The 23,929-nt window shown below is 34.4% G+C and overlaps 1 protein-coding gene across 2 annotated transcripts in view; it reads left to right on the top strand.

The window, feature by feature from the left end:
- Dcc (DCC netrin 1 receptor) overlaps nucleotides 1-23,929 on the top strand; it is a 1,059,673-nt gene that overhangs the window by 944,630 nt on the left and 91,114 nt on the right. For both annotated transcript variants that reach the window (XM_034518676.2, XM_076912482.1), the window contains exons 18-21: nucleotides 2,065-2,203; nucleotides 6,174-6,281; nucleotides 9,703-9,897; nucleotides 15,393-15,425. In XM_034518676.2, coding sequence (XP_034374567.1) covers nucleotides 2,065-2,203; nucleotides 6,174-6,281; nucleotides 9,703-9,897; nucleotides 15,393-15,425 — 475 coding nt within the window. The remainder of the gene's footprint in view (nucleotides 1-2,064; nucleotides 2,204-6,173; nucleotides 6,282-9,702; nucleotides 9,898-15,392; nucleotides 15,426-23,929) is intronic.

A 23,929-nucleotide genomic window follows, 5' to 3' on the forward strand; every position in this document is an offset into this window, starting at 1 on the left:
CACAGACACACTTCTACACACTGAGATAAAGAAGTCTCTAGAAAAGAGTTGAGTAGAGGAGTAGCAAGGAAAAGGGAAGAAGATAACTGGTCTACAAGAAAGATGTATAATATATTTTACTGTTATTTATAATAGATGACTTGGTTTGTACTTTATGCTTTTTAAACCATAGTCATATCTAAACGTCATCTTTCATTGCATAATAGCTTTATAAATAAGTAAGACATATTCATTATAGAACAAAGGGCACTTCTGCAGTCAAATAATATGGATTCAAGAGGTGCTTTGCTATATTTTGTCATATCACTGAGTCTCATTTTTCTCAAATTAGACAGTAATTCTGACACTAATATTCTGATTGCTCAAATTGCTATATAGATTTTTCTACAAAAATATGAACTTCTTTTCATTTTCTACAACGATTTAATCCCATTCTGTTTTATGTGAAATCCACTCAAAATATAATTATTGACAGTAACAGTGCTTATCAGATGCATTGTAGATATAATAGGATACAGGCAGTTGTGCAAGACTTGGTCTCTTCCCCATGATAGAACTCATTCTATATCTGGAATTTAATACAACTAATGTAATGAAAGTTGACATGAAACAAAGTATAATGTATTGTAGGTGACATTTATTAATGCTTGCTCTGGGCCATGTGCTATGTTGTACTTCTCTTATTTCACACAGTAAATGATAAAATAATGTCTTTCATGTTAACATCAATTATCGGATTAAAGTTGAGGAAATGGAAACTCAGAGAGAATTACTCAGATATTCTGTATCCACAAATGCAACCAGATATAAATTTTCAATGTATTTTTATGTTGAAGAATTGGCTATAGAAAAAGCTTTCTATTAGTATACAGAGAAAACATTCTAATACATGTTTCTGAGATCTTCAATTTAATATGATGAATGGGTACATTGGCATAATGTTACTAGTTTCTTTTAATTTTTATATGATGTAAAAAATATATAGTATTTTCAGAGCTATGGCCTAATCTATGATAGATATATAAATTTTTTGCCAAACTACTGTAAAAGAAGGAGATACATATATTATTAACCAACAGAGAAAGGCTTTGCTTGTTTCAGAAGTAAATACCCAACACATATTTAAATATAGAAGCCATAGGAAGTATTTACCTTGGGAAAAGACAGAGCTATAACTACCACCAAGTATAAGTAGATGTTTCTAAAAGATTTACATACTTTAAAATGTGTCAAATTATGTAGAAAATAGGGTTTACCTGTGAGACCAGCAGACTTTTTACCCTTTATTATTTCTTTGGTTCTTGAGTAAGCAAGAAAGACACAATTTATTTATCTTGTTCTATTGTAAATAAGCTTATTTACAAAAAAGAATGGATTCAAAAGTCAAATACAACATTCTGCAATACAACTATGTCCTTTAATATTCATCCAATATGCTTTCCTTTGCTGGTCAATTGCTTCCTTTTCCATACATGTTCTCTTATTTGTGAACCATCCATAAAGGAAGAACACCATGCAACACAGAATCACTCTTGCTCTGCTTTCATTTAAAAGATCAATGGATGTTTGGAAGCACTAAAACTTAAAACTAAGTCTTTTTAAAAACATCATCATCACTATAATACTTATAAATAATTGCTTGTAGTGGGAAATGATGGTGATCAATAGAGAATATGAAACACTAACCTAAAAAAACAAAAACAAAACAAAAGTAACTGAAAGATTTCAATGATGAAGACATGAATTTACTTCAAGTCCCACTAGAAAAGTATTAAATGAAATTGAGCGCACATTTTGTCGTCTGTCTCAGGTATGGGCAGGCTCAGGGAACTTACCTAACTGCCTTCCCCTTGGTAAACTACACTGTTTTTAATCAGTAAAGTCTCAGAAGTACAGCCCACCAATATATATGGGTTGACAGAGAAGTAGGTCCAGCACTTCTGCTAGTTTGAAGTGGATCTACTTTTGTCTGATTTATTTGCCAGTTGTTTTATATGACTTGATTTACTGAATTCACAGATTTCATATTGTTTTTATTTCTTGGCTTGTTTCTGGTTTGTATAGTCAGAAGACACAACGTCTCTCAGCTATACAGCAACTGGCCTCAAGCCAAACACGATGTATGAGTTCTCAGTCATGGTGACCAAGAACAGAAGGTCAAGCACATGGAGCATGACTGCACACGCCACCACCTACGAAGCTGGTATGTGAAGAGACACTGGCCTCCAAGGCCCATGCTTGGCCTAGGTATCATTGTTCAATAATTCGGTGGAAATTGAGGCACAGAATTAGTATGGTTTCAAAAGTGAGCCTTATCCTTTGTGAAATAATGTGTCATGTACAATTCACAGCACTTCGGCATCTTATAGTGTTCTTCTAGTCCTGTAGAAGACAGAAGTTTTCAATAGATTAAACAGACTGGCCGCATGATTGATTGGTGGTTTTTCAGAATGAGTTCTTTAGATCACTAACTTGTACATGAATGTGAATTCTCTTTACTGGGTTTAAGTGGTGGGAGGAATTTAGCTAGTTAGTGAATGTTATCTGAAACAAGCGTGGCTTTGAACAACAGTCCTGATAGGTATTGGGTAATTTGAGACAAAGTAAAACATTACAATTTTGGCTTCCTGGATATTTATTCTAACTACAAATACTGGAATATAAAGTAGTATTCAGGTGGCAAGAGTGTAACATAATGGGAAACATTTATGTACTTTGAGAGAGCTAAAAAGTATGCACTCCTAGCCACTTAGTAACCTCTTTAGCCGTAATAACAAGTATTTTAATTGATTTCATATTCATATTATGTTGGTGTGTGACCTATACTAAACATTTTCAAATTTTAATATTATGCCAATAAAGTTGTCAACTCAACAAAATTTCGTTTTTTCCACTATCATTTGTCCCTTGGTGTTGATACTTTAATGTTATTACAATTATTACCTTAATTTTTGGAGTTCTTTATTCTGTAGGTACTTCTGTCTATAAAAATCTTTGTAGATAGTCTCATTTTATCATTGTCTCTTTTACTTCACTTATTATACATTATTAAGCGTTTCGCTATTAATTTTGACTTGGATGCCAAAGTCTGTATTTTCTAAAAGAGTTAAGACCAGCCAAATGAGTTGCATACTACCAGGACCATAAAATATCACCTCCCCACCTTTATTTACCCCAAAAGTCATTGATGTAATGAAATATGAACTGGCAAAGTTACAGAAAATAGAAAAAGTAGCAGCTGCTATGATTTGACTGAAAGAATAGTCGTCTCACCTGAAAGCAAACAAATTCATCCATTTTACCACTCATAAACATAAAATGCACACCAGGAACTTGCTTGCAAAATGCACCCTGAATATTTCTAATCAACTACCTAGCCCAACAGAGACACCAATGGTGAGTCCCAATGCAGACCAAAAAGATAATAAGTTTAAGACCTCTGGTTAGTAGAGACAATGATTGTCAACTCAGATAATGATCTGAACAAAGGTGTAAATAGCATGTGGAGGAGATCCCTGGGTGACATGAGAAAGAAGAAAGAAGAAATTCACAAGTGTCTGTAGATTCTGTAACTCTGAGAAGGAAATGAAGTGGATGGAGTAAGGGTTTGCCTTATTTCTGTAATCAGATATAGACTCTATGACTTCATTGCCACAAACTGAAGTGGCTCACAGTAAATATAAAGGTGACAGAGAAATTTTAAAATTAAAATATTTCATTTTGTTCAAATGGACAATCTTTTATTCTGATTTGCTTAATTAAAATAACAATATCAACAATGGTGCCAAAAAGGACCCAGTCACAGCTATATACAACTATAGCTGCCATGGTATTATAACCTAGCATTCTGAAACAACATGTCTTTCTTTCATTTTTTCTATCAATTAATATTCAACCATTCAAAAGATAAAACCTTATAGTTATATCCTAAGATAGGTTGCAAAAATAGCTAAAGGAAAGATGGTTCAAAATCCTAAATTATAAATTTGTGTAGCTATTATGCCTATATAGCCCAGAGACAGTATTTTTCTCCAAAAGAAAATCCCGGATTTCTTGGAAAGGAAGAGGGACAGAAGATCATTGGCAATCCCAATAATAAAAGTCTTGTGTAATTTCCATGTCTGCAGTCTTCTAAGTCTGTCCATGCACAGAATGTAAAAACTGAAATCTACATATATTTGATAGCCAAAGATACGGGAAGGACTTGTTTTTCTTCTAAGACAAAGTAAAATTGACATGTTCATTTGTGACTTCCAGGCCCTGCCACAGGTACTAGGTGTAAAAGAAAAAGAGATCACAGCCTCTCTATTAGAAAGGATTAAAATCATTTTAAGAAGAGAAATATATAGAGAAATAACAAAGTAACAAAAGAAATGCAGTCACCAATTTTGGGATATGTTGAAATTATAGGAGACATCACAAAGTACAAATTTACTCTGGAAAAATACGAAGTTTGACAACTATAGAAATGCCTACTTATAGCCTGAGGGATCCATTAGGTACTCAAGTGGACCTTAGGAGCCATTAAACACATTTTCCCCACATATTTGGGGAAATGTGCAGCTCATAGAGAAACTGTAAATACTTGGGCTGCTAACTTAATTACCAAAATTTCTATTCATCATACACACAGCTAGGATAAAGACATGTACACACCTGGAACAGATGACTTAGAAGGTTGGTATTTCAAGTAACCACCTTCTAAATAAACATTAATTTGAATTTTAAGAAGAAAGGATATGTGCCATAGTTAATACCCTTAATTTTCTTCATCATTTAATTTTTTTCTTATATGCTTTCTATAATAGCTAAATCAACTTCTGACTATATCTAATCTTTCTATTCATGAGATATAAAATATCATGAAAGAAATGCTTAAGAAAATAAACTTTTGTGAGTTGCTCTTGCCTCTTGTATTTTGCTATAAATCTATACTGTTCTTCCAATAATGCCTCTTGACATGTTTTCTTCTCCTCCATTTCATCCTTCCTTTTTTCTTTCTTCTTATTCTCTTCCTCTTCTCATTTTTTGGTCCACTGTCTTCACCATGATTCTTTGAAAATTTAAATATGTTAATGGAATTCTCAATATATAAAAATTAGCTTAACCTTGGATTAATTAGAGTTCCATTGGCCTTTGAGGAAAGAAATATGGCAGATAGGAATGATTTGCAGCTTTCCTATTTGGTTCATATGTATAAATATGTAGGAAGATACTCTGGCAGTGTCTTATAGCTAATATAATGATGTACCTACCCTACATAACATTTAGAAAAACCAAGGAGAATAGAATGAAAATGAGTTCAAGTAGAGATCAAGTTTTGTCTTTCTTATTCACTGGAAACCAGAAAATTATTGCAGAAAACAGAGAGACCAGATACCTCTGAGTCTGCCTGTGTCAAACTAGTGATAAAAGGGGAGACTGTAAATAATATACCTGAAGCTTTGCTTGCTGCTTAGAAGAAAAACTGTCTTCAAAGTGGGTATAAACAGCAGCAGAAATATGGATGATGTTGGATTGGCTGGGCACAATTGGTCCTATTTTAAAATATATTTACATTTTACTTTGCACAATGTTTAAAGGAAATAGATCTGAAGTGGGCAGGGTTTCCTGCTGTCTTATTTTATGCCACACTGAAGCAAAAACACTTTTATAGTACATGTCCTTTCTACTTTGGTTTTTCAATTTCTGATCTCACTTAGAAAATATTTACCATATCATTTAAACTACAAGAAGATTTGACTTGTTTTACTTTTGTCTGTTTTTCTTTCTCTCTCTTGTTTTACTTTTCATGGAATTCAATAGGTTTTTCTGTTCTTCAATCATAAACTACAATTGCAATAATGTCCTTAATGGAAGGCATGGACTTTCTCAGTTCATTAAGCATACATTTTTGTACATACATACATGAGTGTGAGCTCACTTGACATCCCCTGTTGCATTCTTCAGCTCGGTGTTTCCTTCTTATGCTCACACCTTAGGAAGACGTTTGACTTCCATGGTAAACCATCAGTTCTGCACCTTGTCGTGCATTATTCCAACAGTTGTGACTAACCATAAAAGGCAAAGTAAACACAGTAAACATGATCCATGTAGTGATAGATCCTGATTGTTAGCATCATGACAAAGTGCCACAACCAATGACAAGACCCTGTCTCTGTCTCATCTCACAGCCCCAACTTCCGCTCCCAAGGATTTGACAGTCATTACTCGAGAGGGGAAGCCTCGTGCTGTCATTGTGAGCTGGCAGCCTCCCTTGGAAGCCAATGGAAAAATCACTGGTAAGCATACAGCGTTCTCTCCCAACCTTGCCCCATCTTGACCTTTGTTGCTTACGGTTGCCTACTTCACAGCTGCCTTTGCCTCTGTGTGGAGCGTCTATCTCAGCATCTTGCTTCACATCCTCATCTCTGACTGGCTCTTCTTATTCCCCACTGAGGGAGTAGTTCTCTAAAGGGTTGGTACAGGTACACACATGTGCATATTTACATTCAGGCGCTGTGTGAAAGATGTACCTTTCCATCAGGATAAGCATTTTGTGTTTTATCATAATGACCATTAAGACAACCATCTATGGAATGTTTGTGTATATACAAATGGCTAAAACGAATCAGGGTAGTGGAGAATTACAGAATATAAAGGATTTCTATTGGCCTTATACTTTGTGTGCAACACATGAAGGAGGTTTGACTTTTTTTTTTTAACTTCTCATTTAGCTTTTAGCTTCATTCTTTAATAATAAGGATTGGAAAATGATTAATATTGACTGACAGAAATTGAACATAATGAATATTTCACAGTGACAGATTTTATTTTATCAAATATTGCTGATAACAAAAATACCTAATTAAAGCATCCATTAGAAGCCTATGATGTTAATTCAGTATTAAAAAAAAAACCCTAATGGAGTTCTATCAGACAGTTTGCCTTCTCTATTCAATTTAGACTAATTTAGATTTTTTGTAGCTATCTCCATCGAATCAACTTATCACAAAAAAATAATATACAACTCAAAATGTGCACATTATAGCCCCATAAAGTAGAACTATTGGGTTAGCAATTTAAAAGGCACTTGCCTGTCATCTACATGTACATACAAGGGATGTTTGGCAGTCCTACCCACAACAGTGACTGAGTTCTTCTGTGGTGCAGATAAACCAGAAACATGCAGTTTCAGTTGGCAAACTCAGTTCCTATGATATGCAGTGATATGTTTTCAAAAGGAAAAGAAAATGTGATGCCTATCAATGTGATGGAAATTTAAGTTGAAGCTTTGTTTTGTTTAGGAAAATCTCTTAGTGTAATAGCAAACAGAATTTTGATATGAGCTGATAAATATGAGGCAGAACACAAACATAAAATCCCTTCACTCAGAGCATATGTGTTCATTTGTCTGTGTGCCAAGCCTTTAAAAACTCAGGCTGGTACATTTCAATTAATTTTTTTTAGTCTCATTTCTTGTTGTTCTGGTCTACTTTCATTGATTCCATTTCAGTAGTTTTGTAGCTTTTGATTTAGCTATAATTTATTTCATTATAAACAGTTTTTTATAGACATAAGTCAAAAACAGATATTTTAAGAAGAAAAAATAGAAATTTTCTAAATAAAAACAAGGTATGATAGAAACTATGTGTAGTAAAGAATGAAAGTATATTTTCTACTTCTACACTCCTTACTCTGAACTCAAATAAATCTTCAACTTGTCAAAGTAAACAACAGAATGTGTTTTCAACTCTGAAAAAAAAAGCCTGAATGTTGTTTTTCCCATGCAAAAGTTTAAATTCTAGCCTATATTAAGAAATCTCCTCTTCTATTTAAACCTAACCCTCATGCTATGTCCTGGAGATGGACTTGCGGACTTGGAGGCATCTATAGAGTGGGGTCCATCTTCCCAATGTGACCACATTGGATGAGTTTGTTTTGTCTGTTTTACAACACACACACACACACACACACACACAGGCACACACGTGTGCACCCTCATATAGTCAAAGTATCAGAGACCTATAAAGATGATTCATTTATTAAAGCAAAATTGTGATGCACTGTATTCAGTTCGGTAAGAAGGAAAGATAAGAAGCCTTGAGGGACTATCATGAAGAGAAAAGAGACAAAGAAGTGTAATGGTTGTGAATATAATCCTGATGTGTTATATACATGCAAATGTCATAACAAAACCACACACACATGAACCCTCACATGTACGTGTAATTTTATTTTTTTAAAATAAAGTTAATTGTAAATGTATATGAAAGCCAAGCAATAAACACCATGTTCCTGTGTGCTACACTCCCACACATTGGTCCCTATTAACATTATATTATGTTCTGTTGCATTATGTGTTGTTATGTTGTGCAAATTGTGTTTGACCTACACAGATGTATTATAGTACATGCATATAAACAGGCATTCACACACAACTAGTAAGTATAAAGATAAATAAAGCAAAATAAGACAAAGGTATTTTTTAATTTTTGTTTCTCTTTTGCTTATTTTTTTATTTAAAAGTTTAGTTTTTCATACAATATATTCATCATATTCTTTCACCTTTTCCAACATCTCCTAGATGCTTCTGTCCAAGTTCCAGTGCTCAACTGCTCCCTCTTCCTCTTCCCCTGCCTCCTCCCTTCCTCCCTCCCTCTATGTCTCTCTCTCTCTCCCTCTCTCTCTCTCCACATACGTAGTATTTGGATACTTCTGAGGAGAGGTGAAACTCAATCTGAGAACTCTAAGTTAAACTTGTCAGATACACAGCAGTTCAGACGGGGGAAAGAGGGACTCAAAAGCACTTCAAAGGAAACACAGCGTTTTAAGAGAGTGATACATAGGACTGTGAAAATCATTGATGCTTTCTAATAAGATATACCACCTAAGTTCAATAAGAGTAATGTTCAGCTATACATATCACATAAGGCAAACCGGTTTGGAGTACATATGTAAATTAGACAACCATAAGTGACTGTACTGTTCCTGTTATAGTAATATACTCCCTAAACATAGAACTAAAACCCTCCAATGATAGGTACTAGTATTTGAAATAACAACTATGGCATCTTCAGTTCAGGGATATGTATTTGCCTGACTAAGGTAGAACAGAAAAACAGTACTAGAAAGCACAGCATAGAGACTCTCACCCAGCCCTTTTCCAACCAGCTTCATTACTTGTGAAAAGAGCACCACCCAGGCCCTCCTAACTTCACAGGGTCATTGCAACAATAAAATATGACTGCTCTGGTGTATAATATTCTAAATATTTGTAGCATTTTATGCTTTCCAATGTATCTTTATTATTTAAGCATGGCTAAAATAAATATTACCTTTTTTCCTTTATGGTACCGCTGTAAATATTATGCAAACGTGTTATCTCAGTTTTACATTTTTCATAATATTAATATATTAGAGAAAACATAATCTAGATTTATAGGTAGCAAAAGCAGTAATTTTTAAATATGACAGATATGTTTTTTTCTACTGGCCTACTCCATATTTTTATATTGTGTGCTGAAACAATTATTATCTAAATTTTGCAATACTAAAAAAAAAAAAAAAAGCTGTTGCCAGCAAGAGTAAATGCTGTAGTTTATAGATTGTAGGCATATACTAATGATTATAAATTATAGTTAAGAAATGTGTGTCTTTTAAAAGAGAACCACAGCATGCACTCTGTATACCAAACAGAATCACACTTGTCTATTTATACAGCTTACATCTTGTTCTATACCTTGGATAAGAATATACCAATCGATGATTGGATTATGGAAACTATCAGCGGTGACCGGCTCACCCATCAGATCATGGATCTCAGTCTTGACACTATGTATTACTTTCGAATTCAAGCACGGAATGCGAAAGGAGTTGGGCCGCTCTCTGATCCCATCCTCTTCAGGACTTTGAAAGGTTTGAACTACATCCCATCATCTTTCTCTTTGTGGATGGTCAAAGAATAACTCTACAGTCTCTGTTAGAAGAAAAGCCCTAGATCTTTCTAATGCATGCTCAAAAATGTCTATAATGGGCATTCAAAACAAATTAAAATGATAGTTTTATACTCAAAGTTAATATGTCAAGCAAGAATTATTGATATTTACCACATTTTTATGCCATCAACACCAAGCAGACATAATTATTTTGATTTTTTAAATATAGCTCTCTGGTATTTAAACTGATTCCATGCATACTATTTTTATTTAATATACAGTGAATCCTTTTGATCTTTATATATAAGGAAATGACATGTAGATGAGTTGAGTTATTTATATGGCCAAAAATTACTAACTTTTCTTCCTTTCAATAATGATCATGGTTCTATATCAAAAAAAAAAACCAGTTTTAATAAGGTAAGCAAACAATTTTCAAAAAATACTTGTGCTTAGTATATTGAGAACACACAAACAAAAATGGAAAAAATTAATATGATGATTCAATGAAAGCCCACAATCTTGTAAATATACATATACATGTATATGTACGTGTAAATATGTGTGTATGCATATATGTATACTCAATTTGAAGACTTATAGGTAGCAAAAGCAGTAATTTTTAATTATGACAGATATGTTTTTTTCTAATGGCCTACTCCATAGTCTTATATTGTGTGCTGAAACAATTATTATCTAAATTTTGCAATATTAAAAAAAGCCATTGCTAGGAAGAATGAATGCTGTAGTTTATAGATTGTACGCATATACTAATGATTATATATTATAGTTAAGAAATGTGTGTCTTTTAAAGGAGAACACACAAACAAAAATGGAAAAAAATTAATATTATGATTCAATAAAAGCCCACATTCTTGTAAATATACATATACACATATATGTATGTGTACAAATGTGTGTATACGTATACTCAATTTAAAGACAGTGTCTGTATAGAAAATGCTGAGTTCAAATACCGATTATTTAAAACATCCTTACATCTTTAGAGTCCAATAATATTTTTCTACAAGATAAAATGATTGCAAGAGTCTGAATAATGGAAAAAATTTGTATATCCCATAGATGATATATATGTATTTTACTATACAGTGATCACTGTTTTATATGAAGGTAGATACCTTGGGTCTTACATTTGTAACTATATTATGGATATTTGATTCCAGAAAAATTAATACATGGTGGCAAACAATTGAGACATTAGAAAAACCTTCATGATGAAAGTTTACTGACTTCTTTGCTGTACTTAAATGAGAATCTTAGAAAAACTGTGTAGTCTGTTCATGCATTAGGAAGATATGCTAATACATAGTGGACTTTTGAATTCTCATGAGTAAGCTATTCAAAAGCTGGATTTTGTTAGCAGCTTACCTGAAATTTTGCCAAAAAGACACAAGCAAGCATTCATCCTAAGCCTGCATGACAGTTCCTCATGTTACACTAGAAGTTAGGAGGGAGGTGAGGTAGAAATGAGTTAGTTTTTGCCCAGGTTTTTAGGACATCATGTCTAATACAGGTTTTGCTTCATGAGCAATTGAAAAGCAGCCAGTAGTTCATTTGCTAGAAGCATAGAATATAACTAGATAATGTTTGCAAATGCCTAAATTTTATCTACAGGCATGTGCCAAATTAATTTCATGCTCATGATGTGTGCGAGCCAAGAGATGCCAGCAAAGGTTTACAGTGATTTAAGGAATCTGAATGTTTTATATGGTAGATTGATGAGCGGAATATACTGGCCCAGGCTGATAGTCATCCTGTAGTTTATTTAATGAAGTTAATATTTCATTTGTTACTGTTTACTTCAACTCTCAAATAATCTGTAATCATTTTTCTAAACTGGTGACAAGTTCCAAATTTTCTTTTATAATTGTCTACAATATAATTATGATGTGTTAGATCTAATACATTGATTTGATATTGTCCTTAATCATTTTGTGAATAAAGTTTGTTCACACTGTAAAATGACTTTTTTCATGTTTAGCAAATTTTAAATTACTCATGAAAAACTGACACTGCCTATCTTTATTAAAGTTAAGTAAAAATGTATTTCTATGTCACTTTAAATGACAAATCTTTTAAGGCCAATCAATTATACATCATGAAAGATTTGATGTCTTGGTGAACCACAGCTACACCCAAGACAGAACTCATGGAATTTCTCTGACTTAAGATTTTCAGTTTCCAAGGCTTCTTAAAAGCATAAGGCAGTATATAAGCTTGTTTGACAGACAGAAAGGCTTAGATGTTTTCCTGAAGCTGAGGAAGGTCCCTGTAGTCTACTAGCTAATGAGTAAATATTTCACTGCAAATCACACCACAGGCAGGTGTCTGCAAGCCTCATTCTTTCCTATTCAGGCTTTGCCAAAGTAGTAGCATTTTGTACTTGAGATTTGAGTTTGTCTTTTGCTATTAGCAACTAGCCAGAGGGGCTTAGGAGACTTGATAAATAATCACTAATGAATTAAAGAACATTTATAATAAGGAAGCATATGCACATATGTATATAATGTCTAATTATTTCTCTGAAATTTTAATTGAAATGTTTCACTTTATTTTGTGACCATATAGGAACTTATAAATTTACACCTTTCTTACAAATTTACACCTACCTTCCCCATATCCTTCATAGACTTCTATTTAGAAACTCTCACATTGTTAAGGCACAGCAAATTTATGTTTCTCTGTGTATTACAAACAGTGAAATTTGCAGTATTCCCATCTATTTATATTAGGGTTCTTCAAAGAAATAAAACTAAAAGTGTATATTATATATAATAACATTATATGTAATACTTCTCACCTATAGTATAATATGTGCTATCTACATGAGATCATATATATATATATATATATATATATATATATATATATATATATATGAGTGGCTTACAAGTAATGGCCCAACTATTTCAACAATGGCTGTCTCCTGATGGAAAAATCCAATAATCCAGTAGTTGTTCAGTCTACAACATGACTACAAGACTAGAAGTCTCAGATGGTCTTCAGTATATGCCAGAAGAATCCTGAAGAAGGGGGTTCTAATTCCAGTGAAGGAATAGTGAGGGAAAACAGGCCAAGAGTAAGTGTTTCCATCTTTCCCATTTTTTTTAATACAGGCTGTATATGGCAGCTATGGCCCACCTCAAAAGAATCAGATTTAGGGTGGGTCTTCCCACCTCCAAATATTCAGTCAAGAAAAAAAAAAATCTCTCACAGGTGTGCCTAGCCACTTGGGTTTGACTAAGTTCTAAATATAATCAAGCTGACAACTAAGAATAGCCATCACACCTGTGATACACTAGAAACAAAAGGGGCTCTCAAGATGTATACCACAGAAATTTTCTATAGATGGAGAAGGTTATTTCCTATGCCCAGAGGAGCAGAGTGTTTAGTGATGAATTCCCAATTAAGTAGAATATATTCTCTGGGCATCCTTAATTGGTATTTATAAATATGCCTCTCCATCCAGAAATAAAATACACTGAAACCTATGGAAGAATGGCTTGGAGTTCAAATTAAATTTGACAAAACACACGGAAGTTTCGATCACTTGACATGAACAATTACAAATTCAAATCACAAGGATGTGATTAAAAGTAACGCTTAGAATTCATTTGATCTCTTCCATTTGTTGAAAGATAATGTTTATTAACAATTTTTTGAGACAAGGTCTGACTATGCAGACTTTGCTGGCCTGAAAGCAGATGTGTAGGCTAGGACAGCATTGATGGCAGAGATCTTCCTGCCTCTGTTTCCTCAGTGATAGTCACATGCCACCACACCCAAATAGTAAATATTTTTTTAAACCTTGAAAAATTTCACACTATATCTACTGTAACTTTACTATCAGAAAAGCAAATCTGGAGATAGTATACTTATCGGGCACATACGACTATACCTGTGACTTCAGATATTGAAATCAACACAATTAACAGTAAAGGAACAGTTACAAGGTGAATAGGAAATTAACTTGGCTTTATTCTTTTGGTGTGTTTTGTTTTTCTGTTCCTCTGTGACATTAACCCACACAGTCTCATCAAACACACCTCTCCACCAGATATAAAATGCTGATTAAACAACTTTTTGAATGTGTCCTGCTCAGAGTGCTCCCAAACTTGTAGATTTGCCAGGTTGTAGTATTGTTCTGCCTCCTTATTGCTGAAAGCCTGGTGCTGGTTCTGACTACAGACCTTTGTTTAAAATCCTGCTCATTTGCCCCTGAATAAGGTGGCTCAAGCTTTTACCTCAGCATTCAGTGAGCAGAGACAAATAGTTATCTGTGACTTTGAGGACAGCCTGGTCCATGTAGTAAGTTCCAGGAGAGATTTTGTCAAAAAAAAAAAAAAAAAAAAAAAAAAAAAAAAAAAAAAAAAAAAAAAAAAAAAAAAAAAAAAAAAAAAAAAAACCCAAACCCAAACCAAACAAATATCCTTTGATTCACTGTGCAAACTATGTATAATAAAATGGCCTGTCAAAAATCAAACAAATGAACAAACAAAAGCACCAGCCACCAGCCAACCCTCAGCCTTATTAGCTATAAGTTACTTTTTCAAACAACAGTAATTGATTTGCAGCAACAGTGGTACACAGAATTAATGGGTGTCTATGTTGTACATAACTGCATATCTGTTTCACTGTAAATTTCAATGAAATGTATACAAGTGAGTTATTGCATAAAAGTTAAATAGGCACCAAACCCTTTTCAAAGGTTTCAAAGAAATTCATGTATGCTTAAAATAATTATAATTGATGGCGACTTACAAAGGAGTAGATTGGCCAAGATTTTCTTAAGACTTTTTATTAGAACCATGATAGGATTAATTTAGTAGTTAATGTCATTTGTTTAAGAAAATGAAGTCAAATGAAGTCAAATTTTAATAATTTTGGAGATGACTTCATTTATATAAGAATTTGTGACCACTGATTATTCATTCATAACTCTTGTGCAATTGTGAACAACTCAAGAGCAAACCTCACCAAGTCTCAGATCATATAACACAGTCATCCCTCTGAGAATATCGTACTAGAATATCGTACTAGTTTGCCTGGTTCATAGGAATTGTCTAAATAAATAGTCTAAGATTATATATATATATATATATTCCTTTAATGTATAAATTATGTATAATATTGTGTGTGTAGCTCCTATAACTTACTTGGAATATACATAAATTGATAGCACAACCTATTCATTTTACTATCAATTCCATTTTAATGAAAAATTACAAAATGAGTTTCCGTTTAGAAAAAAACATGACAACTACATTTTAGAACATATTTACTCAGCAAAACCCATTCATTTTGGGGGTTCACTACCTCTGATTATCCAAAAAAAGAAAAAAATGACAAAATTTTGGACATGACAAACCAGATATCTCATTTTTGGACATGACAACCCAGATATCTCATAAGGAACTCTAAATGGTAATTATAATTTTTTTCTCTCTCTTACAGTGGAACACCCTGACAAAATGGCTAATGACCAAGGTATGGTGGCATGGTCTAGTGTTGTTTTCTTCTTTCCAGCAGCTGTAGCTATGAAAATGTCAATCATTATTTTGTATTCTCCCTTTTACCTGGGCCATACACCTGATGGAGCTAACAGACACTGGCGTGATTAATCTTGTTAATGAAGTTCTGCTTGGCTGAGGCTGTGGGTCTGATAGGGAAGATGTAAATTTTCTTGAGAGGAAATTGTTTTGTCTCTATTCTGAAGGACCAATTAAAATGTCAAGCTTCTTTGTATGAAATAAATTTTTAGTCTCTGTCTGCACTTTTGAATAATTCACATTAAGTATAATTAAGCTCGGCATAATTTTCGAGCTGCTCTTGCACCCTTTCCTGAGCTGTGGATTAAAGTTCTGTCGTGCTACATAAATCATGTGTGCTTGTCCTCTGCAGAGACATTCTTATAATAAATAAAAACAAAGTTGACTTAACTTTTTAGGGTATGATCACTGTTTATTTTGAAGGCCAGAGTCTTTCAGCTCATGGATTAGAGATCAGGTGATGGTAAAATTTAAAATAGTTTAAAAATCTCTCTCTCTCTCTCTCTCTCTCTCTCTCTCTCTCTCTCTCTCTCTCTCTCTCTCTCTCTCTCTCTCATTACTAAAAGCTGATTGAAGCCAAGCAATGGCTTTGCACAATGAAAAATGGAGATAAACACAAATTATCCTTCCAAAGTAGGGAAGAATTTCCTATTAACATAATGTGTAGACTGATTAATAAATTAGTATCATATTATCTTTACACCAAAGACAGTTGATAGGATTCCAAGCAAGAAAAGGAGAGTTGATGAGTTTCATGGGGTGGGGGTGGGGGTTCCATTTTTTGCTAGAAGCTTGGGAGTCCTTGAAACTGGTTGTGTCACTGCTGTGGTTTCAGATTCTACAGCAATTTGTCTGTTTCTTTGCACATCAGAATGGGCCATCAGGATACACAACCCACTCTGATGTGCCCAAGCAACAAGTTGTGAGATTAAAGGAAAGTCTTCTTCATGAGGCAGCTCTGCTTACCAGACAGGATCATCTGTGTGTTACTCTTACTAATGGCAGAAGACCCCCACCATGAGTAGTGTTTCCCCCCTATGGATCCTAGTTTTTGTTTGTTTTCTTTGTCTGGGTTCTTGTGCAACATTTCTATTCAATACTAGGTGACTATAATTTCATATGGAATGATAGAAGGGATAGTCTAGAAATGTCTACCCAAAGTCAAGATTTCCATAAATGAGTGTCGCTATTCCTCATTGTTTCCACTGTAGGGGGGGGGATTATTATAAGCCATATGTACTAGAGAGGAACTGCTTTCATTATATTCGTGGTGATAATGTCGCTTAGCATATTTATCCCTAAGTAAATGAAGTACGAGAGCTGGAAAACTACAAACCCAGAACAATTAGTTAGAGGCTCTCTAATCATTTTAGTTATAGGATAATTAAAATCATCTCACATAATGTTCTTTGCTGAAGAAAATTTGGAACTCCCATAGAACCCATAGACCAATAGCTCTTAAATTTTATTTGTATTTGAACCATATACTTCATATATGTATCATATATATTAATATATATTTGTTCTTATTTCATAGATATGAATATATATAAAATATGAAAATTAATAGTAATTTATTGAAGAATTTGATTAGCTGTTACATTCTCCACTTACATGATACGGCACACCAAATCTCAAATCTTCTTAGAGTCTAACTTACTTGGTTTTGTAATTAGTTCTTAGTTGGCTTTTTTGTTTAATATTATTACATAATTTTTTTTTTATTGTGCTGGAGATCGATCCTAGGATCTTATAGATGCTAAGGACATGTCTATCTACTGAAGTACACACCTAACTAATATTTTGTTTCCTATTATGTTAAGCAATCTGACACATATTTTGTTATTTAAATAAATAATGATGCCCCACCTTTCAGTCCAGATTGCATCTAGTTACTTGAGTCTTGTTCAGATATTCCCAAATCAATGAGGTCAGGTCAGTTGCTAGAAGTAAAGGACCCCCAGTTTTATTACCCCAATGGAGTCCATAGATATACTTATTATGTGTTTTTTACCCATTAAATAGTACTTAGAAATATTCTTCCACTTAGGCTACTTAATGCCTTTTTCAAACACAGTCAAGTTGAAAAGCTCAACATTTTACGTCACTTTCATCCAAGTCACTCATTAAACAGAAAGGGCTGGTGAAGCGAAGTTAGTGATAATGATATCTTCAGATTGTTACAAAGACAGCACATAAAGTGTGCGGGCCACCAAAAGCTTGTTATAAACAACATCAGTCATTTGTGTTGATGACTAAGCACTTTAGAAATATTACAGATTACAGAACATTAAGCCTGATGAGAGTAATGATCGAAGGTGGTCTAAATGCACCCATTCTTGGCAGTGAGCAAATAAGTTGAGTAGTTTTCATCTTACTCACTGATGGACTTCTGTCCCTCTGTTAAATGCGTAAGAGGAACTGAATTTTTGATGTTATAAAATACTAGAAGTTAACATTCTTGCATGAAGTTTGAAGGGGCTTACACCTTCTCCCAACTGAGGAGCTACAGCTGGCTGTTAGAGGGCAAAGAGACAGTTCTATTTAAGAGTGTGGACCCTGGTAAGAGAATCACACTGCAATGGATGGTACCATACCCATGAGTATATAGGCAGCACATATTGTTAAGTTGGTGGGCTATTTAAAAAGAAAAAGACCAGACATTGGTTGTGGTGGAGCAGTGGACATTGGTCTGGAGCAGTTAGGGAGAGAAAGAGGTAAGTAAGATAAAATACATATGGAATTATCAAAAACATCTCACTCTCAGAGAAAATTAGGTAGTTTAAATTGAGGTTACCCTGGCAATATGAGTTTTCAATAGAGAGGAAGGAAATTGAATTGTAAAAGAAAACATAAGAAAAAGTTTTGACTGTTGTTAAAAATACTTTGGAAGTTTCTTGTCACAGTTACTTGTTCTTGAAACCTAAGACCTGTTATGAAGAAGATAAGAAAAAAAAGAGTTTTCAGATAATAAGAATGAGTTTCCAGTGGGGAGAGGAGTGGCTTTCCTCAAAGTAATAGTAAGAGTTGGACATAATAGTAAGAGTTGTATGAAGATTATAAAGGGCATAGAATTCTCAACCCTGTGTATCAATAGATTTCATCCAGTGTTTTCTTCATTTTAATCTTGATCTGCTTTGTAATTCCCTTCTCTCCTCCTCCCTTGATTCATTTCCTAGTTATTTCCAGGGATTTTCTATATTCAAGTGACCAACATGTTTGACAGTGACTCTGAGGTTTTAGTGAGTTAAGTTTCATAGAGAGAGAAAGAGAGGTAGTCATAGAGACTCCATGAAGTGTGTGCCAGGGATAGACAAGAGCCATATCACATCTCTCTACGTAAGTATGTAGAATGCTTAATTAAACTCCATGAAGCCTTCCCAACAGGCACAATTTTAAGAATGGATGGTTGATTCATCTAATTCTGGTAACACTGCAGAGACTGATACTATTATTATCTCCATTTGTGCAATAAATAATCTGACACTTAGAAAGATGCTAAATAATTTGCCTGTAGAAACACAGCTACTGAGTAGCAAGGCCAAGTTGTAAACCCAGAAAAATAATGCTTTATAAGCCCTGTTTTTAAACCAGAATCCAAAGAAAGGATGTACTTTCTTCTTGTTTGCATGAAGGACACATAAACATACAGATCTGAAAGTTCATAGCATCCACACTTTTACTGTGCTGGTGTTTCTCTAACATAGACCTTTCTTTTTAATATATCCATGAGTATTCTTAGGAACAAAGCAAATGACTGTCCAACTAATAATCTTGTTAGTGAAACACTGGGATTATGCTAATTCTACTGCCTAGATTATCTTAGACTGCCAACACCAAATGGTGGGTAAATTAAACAGCAAAAATATGTGTTCCTTAGAGTTAGTTGAGTTAGGAACCCTCGGTGAGGGTCTAGAACACCTGAGTCCTGACAATGTTCATCTTCCCTGCTTTCTAATTGGTGTTTCCTCATTGTGACTTCACTTGGGAAAAGACACCTTCCTAAGGTTTCTTCCGAACACTGGCATCAATAGGATTGACTCAAATCTCTCCACTTATGACTTTACCGAACCTCATTTCCAACTATACCTGAATGTAACTGCAGTCTGTACCAGGGTATCAGCATATGAAAGAAATTTCTATTTGAATGTGTGTACTAGGCTTTGTTTTAAAAAAAAATAGCATCCTCTCCATTTGGACACTAAGCAGTCTGAAGCTTGTTTATATGTTGGAAAATAACTCTGAGGTTGTAGTGAGTTAAGTTTCTTGAGGAAGGAGAGCAGTGGCACAGACCATGTGAAGTATGTGCAGAGGAGAGACAGGAGCCATACTGAAGCTCTCTCTCTCTCTCTCTCTCTCTCTCTCTCTCTCTCTCTCTCTCTCTCTTTCTCTCTGTCTCTCTCTCTCCCCCTCCCTCCCTCCCTCCCTCCCTCCGAGTGTGTGTGTGTGTGTGTGTGTGTAACGCTATATACTCACATAGCTTTGTATATACAGTGAAACAGGAATTTAATTCATCCCTTCACTAATTATCTTTCTAGTTTATAGAACAAGAAAATAATTCTTTTGCCACGATCCACATAGACAATTTTTGACAATTGTGAAAAGCAAATGCTTCTCTCTGACTAAACAATGTCCAACATATTGCTTCTAAAAGCATGGATTACAAAGAAAGTACTCACTCCTAGGACTTTCAAGTGTCCCTGGTTCTCCATGGCCTGGGAGAGGATTAGCATGAGATACTCAGCCTAGAGAAATAAGATTTCTAATCTAGTTTTCAGATTCAGATAAAGAAGGATCATCTAAACAGAGTTGCAGTTTTAGGAAAAGCAGACGAGCTCCTCAGAATCTTAACAATTATTGACAAATCTACAGAGTTCACCCATCAGTAGTCATTCACTGTGTGCTATGAGACTGGAATGAAATTGGAGCCCTTAAATTCCAGCACAGCCCTAACACTGGGACCTGCTGTATGACTGTGGAGAAAGAGAATTATCTTCTCTCAGCATCTCCATCTGGAAAATGGTGTGTTGCAAATTATCTGGAAGATTCCCATGTTTTTGTACTGATATTAATTTTTTTTAAAAAAAACTTGAGAATAACAAGTTTGCATAACAAAAAATATGAATAGTTTTTTCACATTTTTACATGTATTGTCTGATTTAGTTCTCATGAAAATTTTATAGTCAGAAAAAGAATCATATAATGAGGACCTAAGTCTTAAGTGTTCAGAGGGTGTAACTAGTTAGATAAGGATGCCCAAGTTACCTAGAACTCTGCTTAACACCACTGTGTAATTTATGGAAATTCAATCAATTCATTGAATCTAACTTTGCTATCAAAAACATTAAACCTAGTAACATTACTGTTAAGCTCATCTCCTTTAAAAGATTGTTTCCCTCAATAGAAGTATTCTTGTAATGTTCTTGACACCACGCCTATGATTTTGCCCCTTGGCTGTCCTAATCTCATGGATAAACAGAATCTTAATTGTTTCAAATTTCAGACAACTATGATTCTCAAGGCAATGTAGTTGCCTTTGTATTTAGTTATTGTAATACAGGCTTAGTAGGGTTCAGCCTACAACAGCAAGGCTTCTGTTTGAAAAATTGAAACCTTTCACACCTTCTGCTTGGAGCAGTCTAATTGAAAATTAAAGCTTCTTTCTACCTTATTATTGTGAATAGCTTCGATCCAGTTTATTATCCAACCACTTGCTACACCCACTTGAAAATGCTATTCTCACCTGTGTTTTTCCCAGGCTCAAAATTTGGTAATTCTGTAAATTATGAGTGGTGAAGAAGAGAAGGTGGAAAATGAGTAATGTGCTTTTAATAGAGTGTTAAGTGCCTGTCATGTTCCCAGCAAGCAGTCAAGTAGTTGCCTAAGTCAGCCTCTCAGGAGTTTTTATGTTCTAATAGGGAACTTTGAAAGAATGAAACATATTCAGTGCCCATAGGGATTTATTTGATCCATGTAGATTTTTTAAGCTTCCTAGAGTGCTAGGCAGTATTGTTTGTTTACAGGATCTCAAGCAAAATTCCGGCATAGGTTCTTCTCATGATACCTACTGTACAACTAACTCCCTTGGTTCTTCTTGAGAGGTCTCTTTCTGGTTTGACTGCATGCTTCGATAAGTTCTGCATTATATATCTTTGGGATTGTTTGCTTTATTCCCCCAAAGAACCTTTTCATTTCATTTTTTATTTTTAAATTATAATTATATTTTTTCCTTTCTCTTTCCTTCCTTCACACCCAGCACAGAGCCTTCCCCTCGCTTGCCTTCAAATTCCTAAGCTCCTTTTTCATTATTTTTATTGCATACAAATGTTTATATGTATATACGTACATATTCCTAAATAGAACCTGTTTTATCTGTATAATGTTCTCTGTATGTGTGTTTCCAGGGCTGACTCTTAAGCAAAGGAAAATCAGTTGATGTGCTCTTCCCTGGGGAAGACCACTCTCCCACTCCCAACTCTCCCCATTTGCCTAGGTATTTGTGGATGGTTGAGGCTTTGTGGGCTCTTTCCCATCTAAGCTGACATGTGCATTGCTGTTATCCTTGTTCAGCTCATGATTGAGAAGTCATGTTTGTAAAACTATGGTTTTGTCTGATGTTACTAAGAGACACCGTCTCACAGCAAACTCTCTATTCCCTTGGCTCTGAAAAACTTTCTACACCCTCCTTAGCAGTGCTCTCTGAGCCTTGGGTTCAGGAGTGTTTTGTAGACATATGACTGAACTGGGCTCCAAAGATCTACATTTTGATTGGCTGTAGTTTTCGATTGTGGTCGTTGTGTATTATAAGGAAAATTTTTCTTCAAGAGGGATGAAGACTGTACTTATCAGTGTATATAAGAACAAATGTCTATAAAACCAGTGATGATTGCAGAGTAGACTCAATCCTTTGGCATTAAGATGCTGGCAATCAGACCAAGAATTATATTTTCTAACCTGATGGCCAGATTATTCCTCCATATACACTAAAGACTAGTCATAAAATCAAACAGCCACAAGATATATACTATAATTGGTTGCATTCTCTCAACCTGGGCAATATTTTCTTTCTTTCTCAAAAAAAGTAAGTCCAAGTCCCTCCTCCTTCCAGATTTACCATAATTCTATTTTTTTCCAGTATCTTTTGTTGCCCTTTTTGTCTTTTCTTCTTGTTAATGGCCAGAATACCCAACTTATGTTGCCCATTTCTAATAATTTACTATTGTTGTTCCTAGCTTAGTGGTCAGATTATAAATTCTCCTTATGCAGAAGATAATCTAGATTCATATTGCCGTGTACATCAGTTATTCTAGTAATTAATATTATAGTTATTAAATATATTTTTAGTTAAATAATGACACAAGAGTCTAGGTAAGTTAAGTCATCTAGAAAATAAAAGGTTTCTTGTCTAACAAAAAGTGGAGATTGGAAAACCGGTCAACAGAAGATATTCTATATGTTGCTGGTCTCAGAGAGAAGATAAATAAAATGTAAGAGTTTATTTCCAGCTAAAACCCATAAATTCAACAATCACCTAGGAAAACAATCAATAATAAAAAATTGTAGTCGCCTTTGAAAGATTCTAAGCCTTCCTTTCTTTGATCTCTATCCTTCCTTATTTGTCGTTAGCACAAAATATTTATAAGCTTGAAATTTACTAGCTTTTTGTAATACTGAGTAGAAAAAAATTTCCAAAATGAATGGGTGCCAATGAATTATTGAAATTGTAGAAATACACTGTGAGAACTAGATTTACTTACTACTGGTAATAAATCTAGCTTGATGCTAGGAATGGCAACACATCAGAAACAAAAGTTACCTGGAACCATTTTCAAGCAGTATACATTGTACAGTTTTTCACTCCCAGACCAAATTGAAAACATGCAAATCACGTGTTGTCATTAAAATGGATATTTCAGCATTTCATGTGGGAAACCATAGATAGCTCAAGCAAAGAAGGTTTCTTAAAACCTAGACTGGACTCTAAGGTATTAATCTGAGTTCTGTTCAAGGACATCTTGTGAAGAGATAGGAATCAAGAAGATGGGCAAACTAGAAAAGCTGTAAGGTAGGCTCAGGCTACAACTAAGGAACACAATGCAGAGCAGTGAATTATGGCAGAAGAATGAACCTGTGAAAGGTTTTTCTAATTTCCCTCTACTCTAAGGTAGTAGTTCTAAATTGTTCCTTCTTTCCAACACTTCAAAGGCCCACTGTACTATCCTCTGACAATCTGCATGGTCCTTGCATCTGCAGCTATATAAACCCTGCTCACATTGTCCAGGCCTACTGAGTGTTTCTTGCTTGAGAGTAGAAGGATAAGAGGAAGAAAAGATTACCTGATGTAGAGAAGTAGCATTGATGTCACTCAGGTCTTCTGTCTTCAAAGGCTATTTTTGCCTCTTCTACAATCATGTTATGCATTCATTCTATAATTGTTTTTCT

Source organism: Arvicanthis niloticus, chromosome 14 (assembly GCF_011762505.2).
Source record: "Arvicanthis niloticus isolate mArvNil1 chromosome 14, mArvNil1.pat.X, whole genome shotgun sequence".
Lineage (NCBI taxonomy): Eukaryota > Metazoa > Chordata > Mammalia > Rodentia > Muridae > Arvicanthis > Arvicanthis niloticus.